This window comes from Thamnophis elegans, chromosome 1, assembly GCF_009769535.1.
Source record: "Thamnophis elegans isolate rThaEle1 chromosome 1, rThaEle1.pri, whole genome shotgun sequence".
Classification (NCBI taxonomy): Eukaryota; Metazoa; Chordata; class Lepidosauria; order Squamata; family Colubridae; genus Thamnophis; species Thamnophis elegans.
In genome coordinates, this window is record NC_045541.1 from 53,431,088 (window position 1) to 53,448,995 (window position 17,908).

At 43.9% G+C, this 17,908-nt stretch overlaps 1 protein-coding gene across 1 annotated transcript in view; it reads right to left on the reverse strand.

Annotated features, from left to right (window-relative positions):
• Positions 1-17,908, reverse strand: part of PDIA5 (protein disulfide isomerase family A member 5) — a 280,958-nt gene that overhangs the window by 103,566 nt on the left and 159,484 nt on the right. Inside the window, exon 11 of the mRNA XM_032217106.1 lies at positions 4,520-4,656. Within this exon, the coding sequence (XP_032072997.1) occupies positions 4,520-4,656 (137 nt within the window). The remainder of the gene's footprint in view (positions 1-4,519; positions 4,657-17,908) is intronic.

A 17,908-nucleotide genomic window follows, 5' to 3' on the forward strand; every position in this document is an offset into this window, starting at 1 on the left:
AAGGGTAGTTCTTCCCTACATATCTTTGGGGTATGTTGGGAACAACTGACCATCATGTCTTTAAGCTTTGATCAAAGATTAAATGCTGACTGTTATTCAAGCCTCCGTTTAAGTCTCATGTTTGGCTCATTATGACTTGGATGTGTGGACCTTGGATGTGTGGACCTTAAAAGACTTTCAAGAAAATATTGAAAACATTGAAAACAAAATAGATCCCCAAAGGACAACATAGGGTAGTGTCTATTTCAGAGAGCAACTATTTCCAAGTAATATTGCTAGAAATCTACTAGGGAAGAAAAAGTGTCTCCTATTCCCAGAAGTCTATCATGATCAATTGTTTCAAAAGTAGCAGAGAGGTTGAGCACAATCATCACAGTAACTCCCCATGTCAGTCCCCAAAGATCATTCATCAGACTGAGCAAGTCAGTCTCAACCTCATTACCTGCTCTGAAGCATATTTGAAATACAGTAGCTCAAGATGATTTGCTGCATCCAGGACTACCTGTGCTTAAACCACCACTCTCTTATTCAACTATAATTGCCCATCTCCAAGAAATCCAGTGTAGGCTTCTTTGGAAGTGGTCTAATAATGGTCTTCTGTCAACCTCACAGGAAAGCTATGACTACTTTTATTGAAATTGGTTTGTTTTGGACCTAAGCCATGTTCCCGCCCCCTCGTTGCTATGGTAATGGAGCTGGTCTATCTCTATCAATGCCATCTTCCTGATTCTTTATACTTCTACTTCATATTGTAACTTTCTCTGTTAAGGCTTCTAGTAACTTTCAAGCTATGCATTCCAAGCCAAATAGAGCCAGGATCCATAAGACAAGTGATGGAATGTATTACTCTAAACAGCCTGCTATGTCATCCAGTGGAGGGATGGGTTGCTGCTGGTTTTACTACTGGTTTGCAACCCACATGAGTGCCAGATACGTGCTGTGTGCACCAAACACGCTGTGCACACTGTTCAATATAAATTGTTCTCCGGACATCTGCAGAACAATTTACAGTGAACTGCACACGGGCAGTTACTAAAAACCAAAATGGCGACGGCCCAGCGGCGGTGAGGGAAGCGGTTTGGGGGCGTGGCAGGCCTGGGTCACTGCCAGTTCTGCGACATAGGCCTGAATTCTACTATCAGTTCGGTCGAACCGGGAGCACCCAACTCTGATCCAGTGCCATAAATTGACATCGATCCAGTTACTAGACAATACCATAATTGATTCTGCATTAACAGTAGTTAATGGTTTAGGCTGAATACAAGAGATTTTATTCACAAAATATCATTACAGATTGTGTATTACTTCACAATAAACTCTTAAGGGTTCTGCAATTCAACTCCCGGGGGAGGAGAAGGAAGTATCATTACACAAAACAATTCAGCAGCCCATGAATTGTTCAAGAAAAAAAAAAACACTTTCAATTGTGGAATCCAGCTGTACCCAATAGGCTTTTCAGACACATTGAAATAAAAAAGTAAAATAAAATGTCAGTGAATAGTAATGATTTAATTCTGCTTCTAAATCTGCATCAGCAACGCTCTGGGAAAGTCTGTTCAATATTTACTCTGTTTAACAAAATGATCTTGAGTTTTTAAACAGGGCCTAGGGGAATTTATACTTCTATTTCAAAAGCTTCAGCATTTGGGAGAAAGTTTGTGGGTGGATTTCACTATAGAGACTCAATCAGGCAAAAAATACTTTATTAGCATTTTCACATCTGTAAGGTAGTTCCTGGTTCTGCTGGATACTGCTGTATCATTTAAGAACAATCCAAATTATAAAGTGTAATCCTTGGCTTACAACCATTTGTTTAGTGACTCTTGAAGTTACAACAGCATTGAAAAAAGTGATGCATGATCAGTTTTCACACTTATGATTGTTGCGGCATCCCCATGGCCACGTGATCAAAATTTGGGTGATGGGCAACTGGCATGTATTTATGACAGTTGCACTATCCCAGGATCATGTGATCACCATTTATTACCTTTCCAACTGGCTTCCAACAAGCAAAGTCAGTGAGGGAAGCCTGATTCGCTTAACAATAGCATGATTATCTTAACAACTGCAGTGATTCACTCAACAACTGTAGCAAAAAAGGTTTTAAAGTGAGGCACAACTCAACAGCTGCCTTGCTTAGCAACAGAAATTTGGGGCTCAACTGTGGTCATAAGTCAAGGACTTGCCTGTATGTTTCAAACCAGCAGCCCCAGCTTTTTTGATACCAGGAACTAGTTTCAGGGAAAACAATTTTTCCACAGTACAGCAGTGGTGGGAAGGGAGGATGGTTTTGTGCACTACCTATATCTCATGCATGTGCAGACAAAGTTTCATTCACTTGCGCAGCCCAGTTCCCAACAGGCCACAGACCAATACCGGTCCACAGACCAGGAGTCCTATTCTAAACAGCGTCCAGTACCATTTACCTGAAAGTAAAATCTAGATTCTCCACCATAACAGAAACTTAGGTTCCCTCTACAGCTTTGTCCATGTCCATGTTTGTGTAATTTCTACCCTCAACTTTTTACTTACGATCTAATTGGTAAAATCCAAAATCAAAGTTTCATTTTTTTCCACCTCAAACACGAAGTCTAGAGGCTCTGGACCACATTTGTGTAATTTCAAGAAAAAGAAAATGAAGGTTTGGAGAAGAAATAACTAAAATTTCAAGAAAATTAATAATCAGCCTTATGGTCCCATAAAATTTCTTCTCTGATACAAATATTTTTTCATTTATTCTCTACCTTTTCTATTTTTAATGCAAAAGGAAGTGTTTAACATAGTATCTAATCCTTCTATTTTTTTTCCCCAAAAGAGATTGCTCCTAAAAGATAATATCATGGAGAAAAAGAGAATATGGAAAGAGTTTAGATTTCTTTGAAACAAATACGATTCAAATTGGCAATGATTCTTTGTTCAGATATCTTTTCCAGGCGGGGGTGAAGATTAATCAAAGAATTATAAGGTATCATGAAACCATAGTACAGTCCAGGTGAGACCCTCAGAAAACAACCTTCTCTGTAATGCTTCACTGTGTATGTAAAAAACACATTTATTTATAAAAGAGGTGTGCAACACGATGCAATTCTCCTAACCCCATCTCTCTGATATGCCTCCCCCCCCCCCGCCACCCCGGTCAGAGCCTGAATCTGCGGGGGAAGATGAACTGGAAGAACAGAGGCAAGATGAACATGTCAAAGCTCAAGCAATGAGCAAGGACCACCCCCTCCTGATCCTAGAGCACAAAGAGAAAAGGCGAGAACAACGCAGACTGAGCAGGCTATGAAGGAGAAGAGTGCCCCACCCCTCTTCACAAGGCACACCTGGGAACTGAGATGTAAGGAGATGCTGGTGGGAAGGGCATTTGTTGGGAACAAGCGTTGAATCTGTGGAGCCACGTGGGTACTTGCGACTGGAGATTATTATGCTCTGTCTTGTAGGGCTTGCCTGGCTTGCCTGCTTTGCTGAACTTCTGGCTCTGGTTACTGTTTTGCTAACTGGACTTTTTGCCTTGTTTACTGCTTTGCAAACCTTGCTTACTGAACTACTTACAGCCAGAGGCTGTTGAAGGTGTGTGTGAGAGCGCTTTGCTCCAGGACTTGTAGTAAACGTGGGGACGTTTGGGGGCAAATTTGGAGCAATAAAGGGGAATTAGACCTGTTCTCTGGCTCTGCTGTTTTTGTGTCACGCCCTGGGTCATCACACTCTTTCTGAAAACTCTATGTCTAGTGATATCAATAGTTTCTCAATTTTAGGGACTTGCATTCAGTGGATTGTGTACATAACTGACAACATTTGACCTTGGACTTTTATTTCCAAATATTTCCAATTCAGTTTGACCAATAGCTGCTTTGAAAGGCGCTCATTCTATGTATTGGTAAAGTTTATGGTGTGAACTAAGAAACTATGTCGGATAGTCATAAAACAAAAGAGACTCTGAAGACATATGTGTTGTAATACAATATAAATTCACCACTAAAACAATGGCATCTGAGGCAAAAACGAATGAAAACGGCATAGGACACATCCTTATGTAGAATACTTTCAGAAATGGTCAAAAAGGATGAATGTACATGGGGTGAAACTCAGATCTGCAGCTAATACAATAATAAGCTGCATGGATTTACATTTCAGAGTCAATTAGGGACAGTTGTGGTGATTCCTAAACAGCATAGAATTATTAACAGACAACCTCTGGATAAGTTTTGAGTATGGCTGCAGAAGGGATTCATTGCCTTCTTGAAGATAGAATTAAGTTCTTAAGTGAGTCAACAATTTTTACACAAAAAGTGATTCCAAGCAAATGTTCTTTCTGAGCAATTATTTAAATTAATTTTAAATCTGTTTGTCACATCTGAATCACCAATTACCTTTCCAAGATGTTCTAGATAACTTGTCTTCTCAGTCGTTCCATGTTTCAACACACAAGCTGTACCGTCAAATAAAGGTTGCTATATATAATATGCCCATTTCATTCTATAGATGGTTTGAATCTGGGTATGAATTAAAACATACTCACACGGTGCATAGAACATCACCAATACAGAAGAATGATCCTTGATAAACTTGTCAAAGTCATCATCTGTTAGGTGAAAAACAGCATTTTCCTCTTCTGACCAAGGCGTCTCAGGAGCCTGTGGCTTAGGTGGCTGAGGGCTACAAAAAACAAACAGAGTAGCCCATGTTCAGAAGGTACTACCAATAGTAATAGTACTTAGACTTATATACCTCTCCACAGTGTTTTACAGCATTCTCTGAACAGTTCACAATGTCAGTATATTGCCTCCAACAATTTGGGTCCTTATTTTACCGACCTTCGAAGGATGCAAGGCTGAGTCAAGTTTGAGCTGGTCAGGATCAAACTCCAGGCTGTGGGCAGAGTTAGCCTGTAATACTGCATTTTAAACCACTGCACTACCAGGGCTTTTAGATGGTAAAGAGCAGCTGCCTGGATCATAATTCACCTGATTATGTAATGCTAACATGCAATGCAGTAATTTGATACAAGTAAGTCTCTGTTCAAGGAGGATAATCATTAAATACAAATTAAAAAAAGGATGAGAGGGGTGGAGAGGCACCTGGCCCAGAAATTTGTAAGAATAACAATGGTAATTATGGGCTACATAGAAAACCTTTAAGATGGAACAAGAGACATGCCTTATTAATTTCCTTCTTAACTTCTATAAATAATCTGTTGTGATCTGACAATGAAGCATAATGTAAAAATACCATCCAATAAAAAGTTGTTAATGAATGCAAACCATAAAATGTGTTAACACTATAAACTGCATCATTCTTTTAGACACAACACTGCTGAAAATAGTCTTTTTTTTTTACAGAAGACAAATAGCAACAGACACTTAGCAAGTTGGAAGGTGAGAGGTGGGGAAGTATACAGGCTTATATCCAGAAATGAAAAGAAAGAATTGAGCAAGCTCTGCCAGGCAATCAATACATCAACAGTTTATACTGGTGTATACAGTTTATACAGTACCAGAATCCCAGAACTGGTTGTCTAATGGAATGAAGCATTTCTCATCTATGTCTCTATTATACTTAGTAGCTTTTCATTTGTCACAAATGAAGTTTATGAAGAAAGTTAACTGTTCATAAAATTGTCTTTAAGAACAAGATCACATTTTGTATCAGAGTTTTCAAATATAGAACAAAGTGATTTAGAACATGAGTCTTTCTAGTTAACTCCTTAAATCACGGGTGTCAAACTCGTGGCGTCATGTTGCTGCCATGCGACGTTTCGCCTTTCATGGAGCTGGGATGGGTGTGGCCTGCGTATGACACATCCGGCCCATGGGCTGTCTGTCCGATACCCCTGTCTTAAATGGATATCCATATTTGAGAAATTATTTAAGACAAGAATCTGTCCTTGTCAATCAGTTGTTTTGAAGGCTATCTGATCTCATGCCAGGTATCCAGTTATTTTTCCAGATACGTGAGGAATTATGAAGGGACGAGCAAGATATGCCAACAACTTTCTCACTTCTACAGCTTCTAGTGCAGTGTATCTCACCCCTCTGCCTATCTTCCCAGGACCTTCTATTCCTCCCTTGGGTCCTGCTGCCAATATTCCAGCTTGGGATATCCCACCTGCTTGTCTGTCCATCTGTCCAGCACTTTTCCCCAGCTCCCTCTGCTGTCACAGACACAGCAAAGCATATCCCACCAACCTGCTGACCTCGAACCTGGGTAGGTGATTTATGCTGCCTTCTACTCTTATTCTTCTACTCCTCTTATTCTTCTACTCTTATTCTTCTACTCTTATTCTTCTACTCTTATTCTTATTAGCGGCCATAAAGCTCCTTGCAAGTGCTTATGCGCATGTGCGAGAACGGAAGATGGCGCCCAGGGCGTTTTGCTCCAGACGATAAGGAGAGCAAACGCCGGAAAAACATCTGAAAACTTTGAAATTTATGCGCCCGAAGAAGGTCCCGGGGATGTCCGGAATCCAGGGGACCCGAGGAGCCCAAACCTTTGTGGGGTCGCCATTTCTGAGCGACCCCGGACAGTGCGATCTCGAAGGTCTGTGAACGGCGAGCCGCCCGCGTTATCCGACAGTGGGGGGGGCGGCGTCGTGTCAGCGTTTTTTCGATCCAGGCGATTTCCTTTGGACTATTGAGCCACAGCACTGGGGTTCTATGGGACTATTGCCGCCTTGGAAGGAGAGAAAATTGATAGGACCAGCCCAGCCCCTTGCAGGGGTCGCCGTTTCTAGACGCCCCCGGGCTTTACAACTTTGGGGTTTTGGGCTCCGCGAGTTGTTTGCATTACTTGGCGGTGGGAGGGGTAACATCACGCCGGCTGCAACGGTGGTGGCTTTTCGCCTTTCTACCTGGCTTCTCTGCCTGGCTTATCGAACTTTTTCTACCAGGCTTATTGAACTGCCTCATTGGGGCTGTGTGAGACCATCATCATCTTGGAGGGAGAGAGAACGTATCGGAGCAGTGGGGGGACTGAGCAGAGTGGATGGGTGGTTTCCCCCGATGCTGCACCAGCCCCTCCGGATGGCCCCTTTCTCCATCCAGCCTTACTTCCCTCCCAGCATTGCCTCCTCCCTTCTTTATCCCTGCCCAGTCAGGTGGCTCCCTGGACGTATTTTATTTCCTGCCTCCCTTTGCTTCGGTGAGGCTCTGCCTTGTGTCTTCCACGTACCATCTGTCGCCCCCTTATGGTGGGTTACTAACCTCCAGCCACATCTGATTGTGGTGTTTGGTTACCCAGACTTGCTAGCTAAGTTCCATCTGCCTTTGGTCCTGCTATCTCAGTTTCATCTGGCTCCAGACCTGCTAGCTCAGCTTTATCGGACTTTGAGTACCATCAGTAACATCACTCACCACTATTATCCTGGGAACTCTATTTGGAGCAGCACTGGTGGAAGACTACCTCCTATCCCCTTTATTTATTCCGGACTCTTTGGACTTATCCAGACCAATAGAAGAGGGGAATACGATCTACCCCACCGTATACCTTCTTCGGACTATAACTGGACGCTAATCACACCACCTATTTTACTTACTTTAATTATGGAGAGCCATTTGGCTCTATCTGGACTCGCTTTTTAACAACGTAATAAGTGCGCAATTCTATTTTTTTTCTCCCTTTTTCTATCTTTCTATCTTTTCTCTTTTTCTTACTGTGTTTGGGATATGTTAGGAGTATGTATGAGATTGAATGAATGATCCCACTTTTATCATTATTACTGTTGTATTTTTTGTGTTTTAATTACTATGTGGGGACTGTTTGAGTGAGTGAATGAGTATGTATGATTCGGAGGACCTGGTGGGATTTGCGGGGGCCACCGGGGTGGTTGGGGGAACTACATCCACGGGAGAGGGTCGGAGCATTGCGGTCATAACAGGGAGGGGCAGATACGGCGGGGACTTTAGGGCTGGCCATTACCGGGGAAGGAGGGTTCGCTATATCACAGAGATCCCTCCTTCCGGCCCTATGAGTCCCACTCCAAGGTCAGATGGCGCGAGCAGTCAGGACCCTGGTCTCAGGCTGCTGTCGCTAAATGCCAGGTCTGTTGTTCACAAGGCTCCCCTCGTCCGGGACTTGATAACAGACGAGGGCGCAGACCTGGCATGTATTACTGAGACCTGGCTGGGCACAGAAGGAGGAGTCCCCCTCGTAGAGATGTGCCCAGACGGATTTCAGGTGCTTCATCAGCCGAGAGCCCAGGAAGGGGTGGCGGTGTGGCTATTGTAATCCGGGAGTCTTTAGTACCTCGTAGGATCCCTGCTCCGGAGCTTGTCGGGTGTGAGTCCCTACTGGTGACGCTGGACCTCAAGGGTCAAGTGGGTTTGCTGCTCACGTACCTGCCTCCCAACTGCGTTGCAGCAGCCCTCCCCTCGCTCCTCGAGTCAGTAGCCGAGCTGGCAGTTGAGTTCCCTAGGCTTATGGTTCTGGGGGACTTCAATTTGCCTTCGCTCGGTGAACACTCTGATGGAGCGCAGGAGTTCATGGCTTCCATGACAGCCATGGGCTTGACCCAAGTAATTCGAGGCCCAACCCACTCAGCGGGTCACACGCTCGACCTCGTATTCCTCTCGGAGCAGTGGAGTTATGATCTTGGTCTGAGGGGAAATGAGACCATTCCCCTGTCGTGGTCAGACCACTGCCTACTGAGGCTAGACTTCCGGAGGCCAAACCCCCACCGTAGGGAGGAGGAACCGACCAGGTGGTTCCGCCCCAGGCGACTTATGGACCCAGTAAGGTTCCAGACGGAGCTTGGGGTTATTCCAGATGCTCTCGCCCACAGTTCGGCGGAGACTCTTGCTGCTGCCTGGCACTCGGCAGCATCAGAGTCTCTTAACCGGATTGCGCCACTACGGCCCCTCCGGGTCAGCGGCCCACGGAGGCCTCCTTGGTTCACCGAGGAGCTCCGTGAGACAAAGCGCCGGAGGAGACGCCTAGAGCACCTGTGGAGGTCTGATAGGTCCGAGTCGAGCCGGGCACTGTTGACAGCTTGCACCAAGGAGTATAGTCGGGCTCTAAGAACAGCCAAAAGATCTCACATTGCCTCCTTGGTAGCGTCCGCCGAGTCCCGCCCAGCCGCCCTGTTTAGGATAACCCGCTCCCTCCTAAATAGGAGGGAGACGGAGAACCCTTTACAGGGTAAGGCTGAGGAATATGTACAGTTCTTGGCAGACAAAGTTGCTCGGTTTCGATCGGACCTGGACTCCACTCTTGCAGATCCAGCCGAGACACAAGGGAATGATCTGGCAGACCATCTCTGGGTTGAGTTTCAGGATGTTGCCTCCGGGGATGTGGACAAGGCTATGCGAGCTGTGAGCGCCTCCACCTGTATACTGACCCGTGTCCCTCCTGGCTGGTTGCCAACAGCAGTGAGGTGACACGAGGCTGGATCCAGGCGGTTGTTACCACCTCTCTTCGGGAGGGACACCTCCCCACCACGCTGAAGGCAGCGGTGGTGAGACCCCTCCTGAAGAAACCGTCCTTGGATCCAGCAATTCTTAACAACTACCGTCCAGTCTCCAACCTCCCCTTTGTGGGGAAGGTTGTTGAGAAGGTGGTGGCCTTCCAGCTTCAGCGTACCTTGGAGGAAGCTAACTATCTTGACCCCTTCCAGTCTGGCTTCAGGCCCGGTTACAGCACAGAAACCGCTTTGGTCGCATTGACCGATGATCTCTGGAGAGCCAGAGATGGAGGCCATGCGTCCATCCTGGTTCTCCTTGACCTCTCAGCGGCTTTCGATACCATCGACCATGGTATCCTTCTGCGACGACTGCGGGAGGTGGGAGTGGGAGGCACTGTTCTGCAGTGGTTCTCCTCCTACCTCTCGGACAGGTCGCAGTCGGTGTTGGTGGGGGGGCAGAGATCGTCCCCGAGGCCCCTTACTTGTGGGGTGCCGCAGGGTTCGGTCTTATCCCCCCTACTATTTAACATATACATGAAACCGCTGGGCGAGATCATTCGGAGGCACGGGATAAAATACCACCAATATGCGGACGATACACAGTTGTATCTGTCCGCCCCGTGCCAACTCAATGAAGCGGTGGAAGTGATGAACCGGGGCCTTGAGGCTGTTAAAGACTGGATGAGAGCTAACAAACTGGTGCTCAACCCGGAAAAGACCGAGTGGCTGTTGTGTTTTCCTCCCAAAAATTTGGTTAATGTTCCATCAATCAGGCTGGGGGGACAAAATTTATACCCCTCAGACAGGGTCCGCAACTTGGGAGTCCTCCTGGACCCACAGCTGAGTTTCGACCATCATTTGTCAGCTGTGACCAGGGGGGCATTTGCTCAGGTTCGCCTGATGCGCCAGTTGCGGCCCTACCTGAACCGGGAGGCTCTCACAACAGTCACTCGAGCCCTTGTGACCTCTAGGCTGGAATACTGCAACGTGCTCTACATGGGGCTGCCCTTGAAGAGCACCCGGAGACTTCAGCTAGTCCAGAATGCGGCCGCGCGAGTGATTGTGGGCGCACCACGGTTCGCCCACATAACACCGATCCTCCGTGAGCTGCGCTGGCTACCTGTTGATCTCCGGGTGCACTTCAAGGTCCTACTTACCACTCACAAAGCGCTCCATGGTAGTGGATCTGGCTATTTGAGAGACCGCCTTCTGCCAATTACCTCCCTGCGTCCCATCAGATCGCACAGGGTAGGCCTCCTCCGAATCCCATCCGCCAGTCAGTGCCGACTGGCGACTACTCGGAGGAGAGCCTTCTCAGTTGCAGCTCCGACGCTATGGAACAATCTCCCCGTGGAGATTCGCACCCTCACCACCGCCCAGGCCTTCCGCACAGCCCTCAAGAACTGGCTAGCCCGTCAGGCCTGGGGATGAAAAATCTTAGTTTGTCCCCTCCCGAATGATGAATGAATGTTGTGCTCTATTTTTAATATTATGTATTGTCTTATGTCTTTTGTCTTTGTACCCCCTTTCCCGTGTTTTGTAAGCCGCCCTGAGTCCCCTCAGGGAAAAGGGCGGCCTATAAATTATAATAAACATTCCAAACAAACAAACATTCCAAACATTATGTGCTCAGTCTGAAACAGGACACTAAGTGTCACTGAAACAGGACACTAAGTAACAGCAGTTATTTATTCTTGTTACTCCATTTAATGTGGTTTATTATTTCCATATAGGGCAAACATACATCAAAATGTTCAATTACACTTTCCCAGCATTTTTGAATGACTGCTGCAGGACACTGGATCATTCATACTAAAAACATATTTGAGTTATTACTTATTATTACTGAACATATGTGCCAGGCTTACACTGCAAACAATTTAACAGCAACTGTGATTATTGTTAGGTCTCAACTAAAGCATGCTTTCTCAATATGATTCTCCCCACCCCACTACTGATTTCTTTTGGAGAGAGGGGAAAAAGCTGCAGCATCATTTTTTTCTTGTGGGAAACTATTAAACATGCATTGAAAATTAATTGAGAACAAACAGCTGCCTTTAACTCTAGATGGCTGAAATGTCAGCTAAAGCCCAGAGTGGCTTGTTAGCAGGCATTATCATTGGAAACAGTCTGCAGCTGTTTTTGCTTTGCATTCAGTAACTGCATCCAGTAGCTGTCACAGCACTGATATAAAAGTATTAAATATTACCGGGATTAGGCAACTATAATGTGGGCAAACTGAAATGAGGGGGGGGGGGGATAACTTTAGATGTTTCTTCAAATGGTTCACATGTGGTCGCTAAGAGATAAGGATCTCCTTGCTCAGGCAAAAGGAGGTGCTGAAGGTGATGAAGGCATGCATCATTATTCAGGGAAGGGAAAGAAAAACCTCTCTGCATTCATTGGTCATGCTTCCTTAAAAGACCAAAGAGGCTTTAACACTATGGACATTTCCCCCTCTTTGATCTGCACAGCAGGTGCTGAATGTACTTAATGTTTGACACTGTAAGAAGCTGCAACCTAAATGTGCTGTGATGTCTCTTCTGACACAAACACCCCACTCTCCGACACACAATCAGAAAGTAGTGAGAGCAAACCAGGGACCTTGGAACACACAATTCCCAAAGAGGCATATTTTAAATAGCTTCAAGATCTGCCATTATTAGTGCTTTCTTTAATTGCATGACATGGAATTAAGAGAAACACAGCTGTGCTCCTTATTAGCTATGCCTAAGAAAGATATAAGACCACAGACATAAAGGCAATTGTTTGATCGCTAACAAAGAACAGTGCTCTCTTAATCAGGGGTGTCAAACTGGCACATGCAGGCCATGCCCACCCCAGTTCTACGAAGGAGAAAAATGTTGCAGAACATCATGTGACAGCAACATGATGCTGCGACTTTGAGATCCGTGCTCTAGATTAAAGATACTTCTCCTCATTTAATGACCAAAATATAGGCCAGCAACTTGACTGTTAAGCAATGTGAAAGTGCAACTGTGTTTAAGAGTTTATTTCAACTTTCCTTTGCTTTACAGGGCTGTGATGGTTGTAAATGCAAGGATTGACTGTAAGATTACTTTTTCATCAGTGTCATAACTGAGAATGGTCACTATATGAGAACTACCGTATTTTTTCGGAGTCTAAGATGCACCGGAGTATAAAACGCACCAAGGTTTTGAAGAGGCAAATTTAGGTAGGTAGATAGAGGGATAGAGAGAGAGAGAAATATAGTAGGGAGGGAGGGAAGGAGAGAGAGAGAGAGTACTTAGGTAGTTAGATAGATAAAGGGATAGAGAGAGAGAGAAATAGAGAGAGAGAGAGAGAAATACAGTAGGTAGGTAGCAGGGACGTGCAGTCAGGGGAGGCAAGGGAGGCAGAGCCTCACCACTGTCATCATAAAAAGAAAAAAAATGTAAAAGGAAAAAGGCTGAGCTAGTTGCTGCCAGAATCACCATGGATGACTCTGCTTAGTGCTTAACTGTTTAAAAAAGCCTCTTAAAAAGTGCCATCTACAGGAGGCGGCAGGAGAACGAGATGCCTCATGTAGTCTGACTTTATGATCACTCGAGCAGAGCTAAGCAAGGGTTAAAAGCCGAAAAATTCCTGACGTAGATGAGGCACGTCATTCTCCTGCCTCCTGTAGAGGGCGTTTTTTTTAGAGGCTCTGGCAGCAACTAGCTCAGCCTGGCCTCAGCTCATGCCTTTTTCCTTTTACATTTTTTTTCTTTTCATGATGGCAGGCAAGAACAGAGTTGAAATCCTCTCTGAAACAGCTGGAAAAGGTACATGTGGGTTGGAGGGAGGGGGAGTAATTCAAAAAGTTTGATTGCATGCAGAGCCACGTTGCCTTTTCAATCAAACACACACACACACACACACACACACACACACACACCTGGATAAAAGTATATAAGCCCAGCTTCACGGATTACAAGTTTGAAAAGGCAATGTGGCTCCACCTGCAATCAAAGGCTCGGATCAGAAGGCAGCAGGGGAATTGGGGGGGGGGGTATGGCAGAGGAGCTGCTTTCAAGCCATTGGAAAATATATCCAATCCAACTTCTGTGTTTGTGTTTGTTTGAGAGTGAGTGAGTGAGGGATCCAACTTCTCTGTATGCGCATGTCTGTTTGAGAGGGTGGGGAGAGAGGGAGGAAGGAGGGGGAGGGAGAATAAAAAGAATGAAGGAAAACTTTTTCGCAAAGGAGAAAAACAAATGCTGTCACTTTAAATCAGAACTGAGCATGCCTGGCTGTGGAATTCTGGGAGTTGAAGTCCACAAGTCTAAAAAATTTGAAACCCCTGTGTCAGTGCCTCACCAGCCATAAACCTCACCGCACGTCACTGGTAGGTAGGAGGAGAGATTGAGGGATAGAGAGAGAGAAAGAGAGAGAGAGAGATACAGTAGGTAGTTAGGGAGAGAGAGAGAGTAGGTAGGTAGATGTTTCCAGGTGTATTTATCCATGTGCTGGAGAAGGAAATCGCTGACAATCTGCAGCACCTAAGACTTTATTTCTGCTGGCACAGCACTTGATCAATCTAATTCTCATCAATCACTCTAAAGAGCTTTCCGAAAGGGGGAAAAAAAGTTTTTGCACTCTGCAAACCTCCCAAAAATGGCCTGTTTATCAGAAAAACAGGTGCTTTTTTCAAAAAGAAATAAATGGATAACCTTTGGGGGGCTTGCAGAGTGCTCCTGGGAGATAGGGGGCCAAAATGAGCAAAAAGTGGCCCATTTTTTGCGAAAATGGGCCTGTCTTTTGTCAAGAAAATTGCATGCATAGCCTTATGGAGGCTTATAGAGTGCTCCTGGGGGCTGGTGGGGGGCAAAATTGAGCAAAAAATGGCCCATTTTTCACTCATTTCTGCCTTCCCCAGCCCCCAGGAGCTCTCTGAAAGCCTCCTACAAGCTATACACAGCCATTTTGGTGAAGGGGCAGGGCTTCGGGAGGCAAAAAATACTGTATTTGATGTATAAGAGGCACCCAGATTTTCAACCTCTTTTTTGAGGGAAAAAGGTGCGTCTTATACTCCGAAAAATACGGTATTTGATTTACCTTGTCCAGAATAACCTGAGCATGTTTATTGTAAAGTTACATATAGGTTCCATGCTAATGAAAATGAGCAAATACTGACTAATGTTCACCTTATGTTACTTGAATTGCATGTGATAAAGGTATAAGTAGTGCTTGACTTACAACCAGCCCCAAATTTCTGTTGTTAAGTGAACTTTTCCTCATTTTATGACCTTTCTTGCCACAGTTATTAAGTGAATAACTGCAGCTGTTAATTAGTAACCCGGTTGTTAAGCGAATCTAGCTTGACTATGCTTGTCAGTCATAAAAGGAGCAAATCAAATAGTCCTCATGTAGTGACACTGCAACTGTTGTAAATATAAGTCAGTTGCCAAGCATATGGATTTTGATCACTTGGCCATGAGGATGCTGCAATGTTTATAAGTGTGAAAAACAGTCATAAGTCCCTTTTTTCATCGCCACTGTAACTTTGAGCAGATACTAAATGAACTGTTGTTAAGTCAAGGACTAACTGCACAACTAAAATCGGCAAGCTTAGCATACACATCTCCACCTTACTTGAAAAATGTAATGTGAAAGCCTGAATTCATGAGAGTCATGATTTATAGTCAAAGGATGTCTTCAGAGGAAAGGGAATGAAAAAAAGTCATGTGGCAACCATGTCCATGTGAGCAAGTCCCACCTTCTGTACAAAGGAGCAGGGCTTCAGTCATGTGGTCAATTTATTTACACCCTGCAGCCATTGTGGACATGGAGATGAATATGAGCCTATCTAATAACAAGCATGGCACATGAAAGATTGTGCTATGGAATCCAAGACAGGAAAAAGAACAAGGAGCATGAATTAACAAGTGAAATAAAACCGGAAAAAATATATATACAAGTCTTGTGAAACTAAGAAAAAGGAGAAATCATGTAAACAATTCTGGACCAAAATCATCAGATCTTGTAGAATGGCATTGAGTTGATGTCTGCCCAGAAATGAAAGTGTACAGGTAGTTTTGAACAAATGCAGGTATACGTGATGGTTACAAGAGTGATGAGAGGTTCTGAATGGGTCAAACGTTTGTGGATAGAATTAACAGTAAAATTTGAGAAAAATGGACGTGAAAGAAAAAGGAAAAAGTTAAAGGAATAAGACTTCTGAAAGAAATAGGGGTTAAATTAGATTGACTGAACAAAACAAAAAGAAAATATGAGCTATGTATAAAAAAGAAGATAAAATTTACAACAGAATGCATGGAAAGAGGACTTACGGAAGAAAGAAACAGAGCTGCTTGAATTGTAAAAAGAATTATATTGCATAGTACATTACATTAATAGGAAATATGAAATAGAATAGTTGGTGGATTGATATAAAGCAAGAGACTGTGGATAAAGAAAAAATGCATATAAGAATGCAATAAAAATGAATCTAAAAGATACTGTGCAAAAAAAAGATAGTTATAAAAATATAACTAAAGAGAGCAACAGATCGTTAAAATTAAAGTGGCAGGGATGTAAAAGGCAGTTTTGATAGATTTTTTAAAAAAAATTTGGAAGTGGGTGAGCAGCTCTCAACAGGGAGCCCTGCTGAACAGCAAAAGAAATTAACAGTAAAAGTGATGAGATAATTTGGGCTGATGCTGAAGTAAGGAAATGCTGGAGTATTTTATTGATCTAAATGTGAACAACAGTAATATGAACAGTGGTATTGACATTAATGCTACTAAAATTAGTCTCCAAGAAAAAGTAATGAGAAAGAAACCATAAACGCAATTGAAATGTTGAAAGCTCTTGGCATAAGCTATGATTGCAGTATAGCAATAGCACTTAGATTTATATACCGCTTCATAGTGCTTTACAGCTAGGCAGTTTAGAGTCAGCATATTGCCCCCAACAATCTGGGTCCTCATTTTACCGACCTTGGAAGGATGGAAGGCTGAGTCAACCTTAATTCTGGTGAGAATTGTACTTCTGAACTGCTGGCAGTCAGCAGAAGTAGCTTGTAGTAGTGTATTCTAACCACTGCACCACCACAGCTTTTAGAAATACTAAAAACAGATGTGAGTCATTCATGGAGTGGCTGTGTGACTTGGTTAACATGTATGTGAAAACTGAAGATGTTTGACAAATGGAAGGATGTCATTATTGCTACCATTTTCAAAGAGAAAGGTAGCAAGGTGGAGTTGATTAAACATGAATAGAAAGCCTTGGCAGGACCAAATTACTGCTCTTCAGCAGATCACTGAGAAATATATAAATGTGAGAAAGAATTTGTATTTGTGTATGATACACACAAAGGAACCAACTTGAATTATGGAATACTTTTAGTTAATACGGAATTGAATGTTGATCATGAATGTGATAAGAATGGTTTTTTTTTTAAAAAAAAAATTGTGTGTTCTGATCTAGGATTTCCCAAAAAAACACGAAGCAGATTCCTGGCAAAACTCCTTTTATTAAAGGAATATGAATTCCTCCCATTCACATTAAGCAAAGGCCAGGTAAACAGTCTTTCAAAGGTGAATTTATGACCACAGACTTTATCTAGTTTGCAAAGCTGCCATGTAAATATTTTCCGAAGGCAGTGTTGTGGAAGGAAATACTTGGCACAGAGTCTCTGAGAGTCATGGGCAGATCTTCACACTCCTGAAACGAATGAACAAATTGTTTCCTGCAAATCCCACTCCTCTTTTGCTGCTTTTATTTCCTATGGAAGGGGCCATTCACCGCCCACCTGTGGTTTTACTCCAAAGTCAACCCAGATTTCTGAGCTGTTCTTTTCCTCTGGCAGCTCTGAGCATGCACACACCAGGAACAGGCTCCAGCTCTTCCTTTGCCTCACTGCTGTCTAGCTCAAAAGGCAGCTGAGAACTGCCAGATGGCCTTGGCCCCATCTATGCCTCCGACTCAGAGCCCTCATCTGAGCCTTCCTCAGCCTCCAGGACTGGCCCCTGTTCCTCCCAACCTCCTCACTGTCCGACTGTGCTGCCAGCTCCACTGGCTGCTGGAGGGTCACAACAGTGTGATTTATCTGTTGCATCAATCTAGCATGCATAAGAATTAACGGGATGATTGAAGATGAACAGGAATAAAGGAAAGATGTTCCCTTGGTTCTTAATTTGTGGCCAGGTTAGATGGGTATTTGTTAAGGAAATGAATGAGTAGGTACTTTTGTATGCAGATGGTGTCATGTTGTTTGCTGAGAATCCAAATGATTTGCAGACAGGTCAGTTGGAAGAGGCCATGAGGATTATATGCCTGAAGTTTGAGAGAACAATTGTTACACAGAAAGCAAAAAAGCAGAAAAAGTCGATGAATTTCTGTTTCTTGATAGAAGGTATAACAAAGATGGGGAAAATGGATGAAGGAATATTCAGGTGCGCAAATGTTGACAGAAATGCAGAGAAAATTAATGAAGATCAAACTGCAAAAGATATATATAAATGAACGAAAAGTGAAGTAAAAAAGAAAAAGACTGAAAGAGTCATGTTT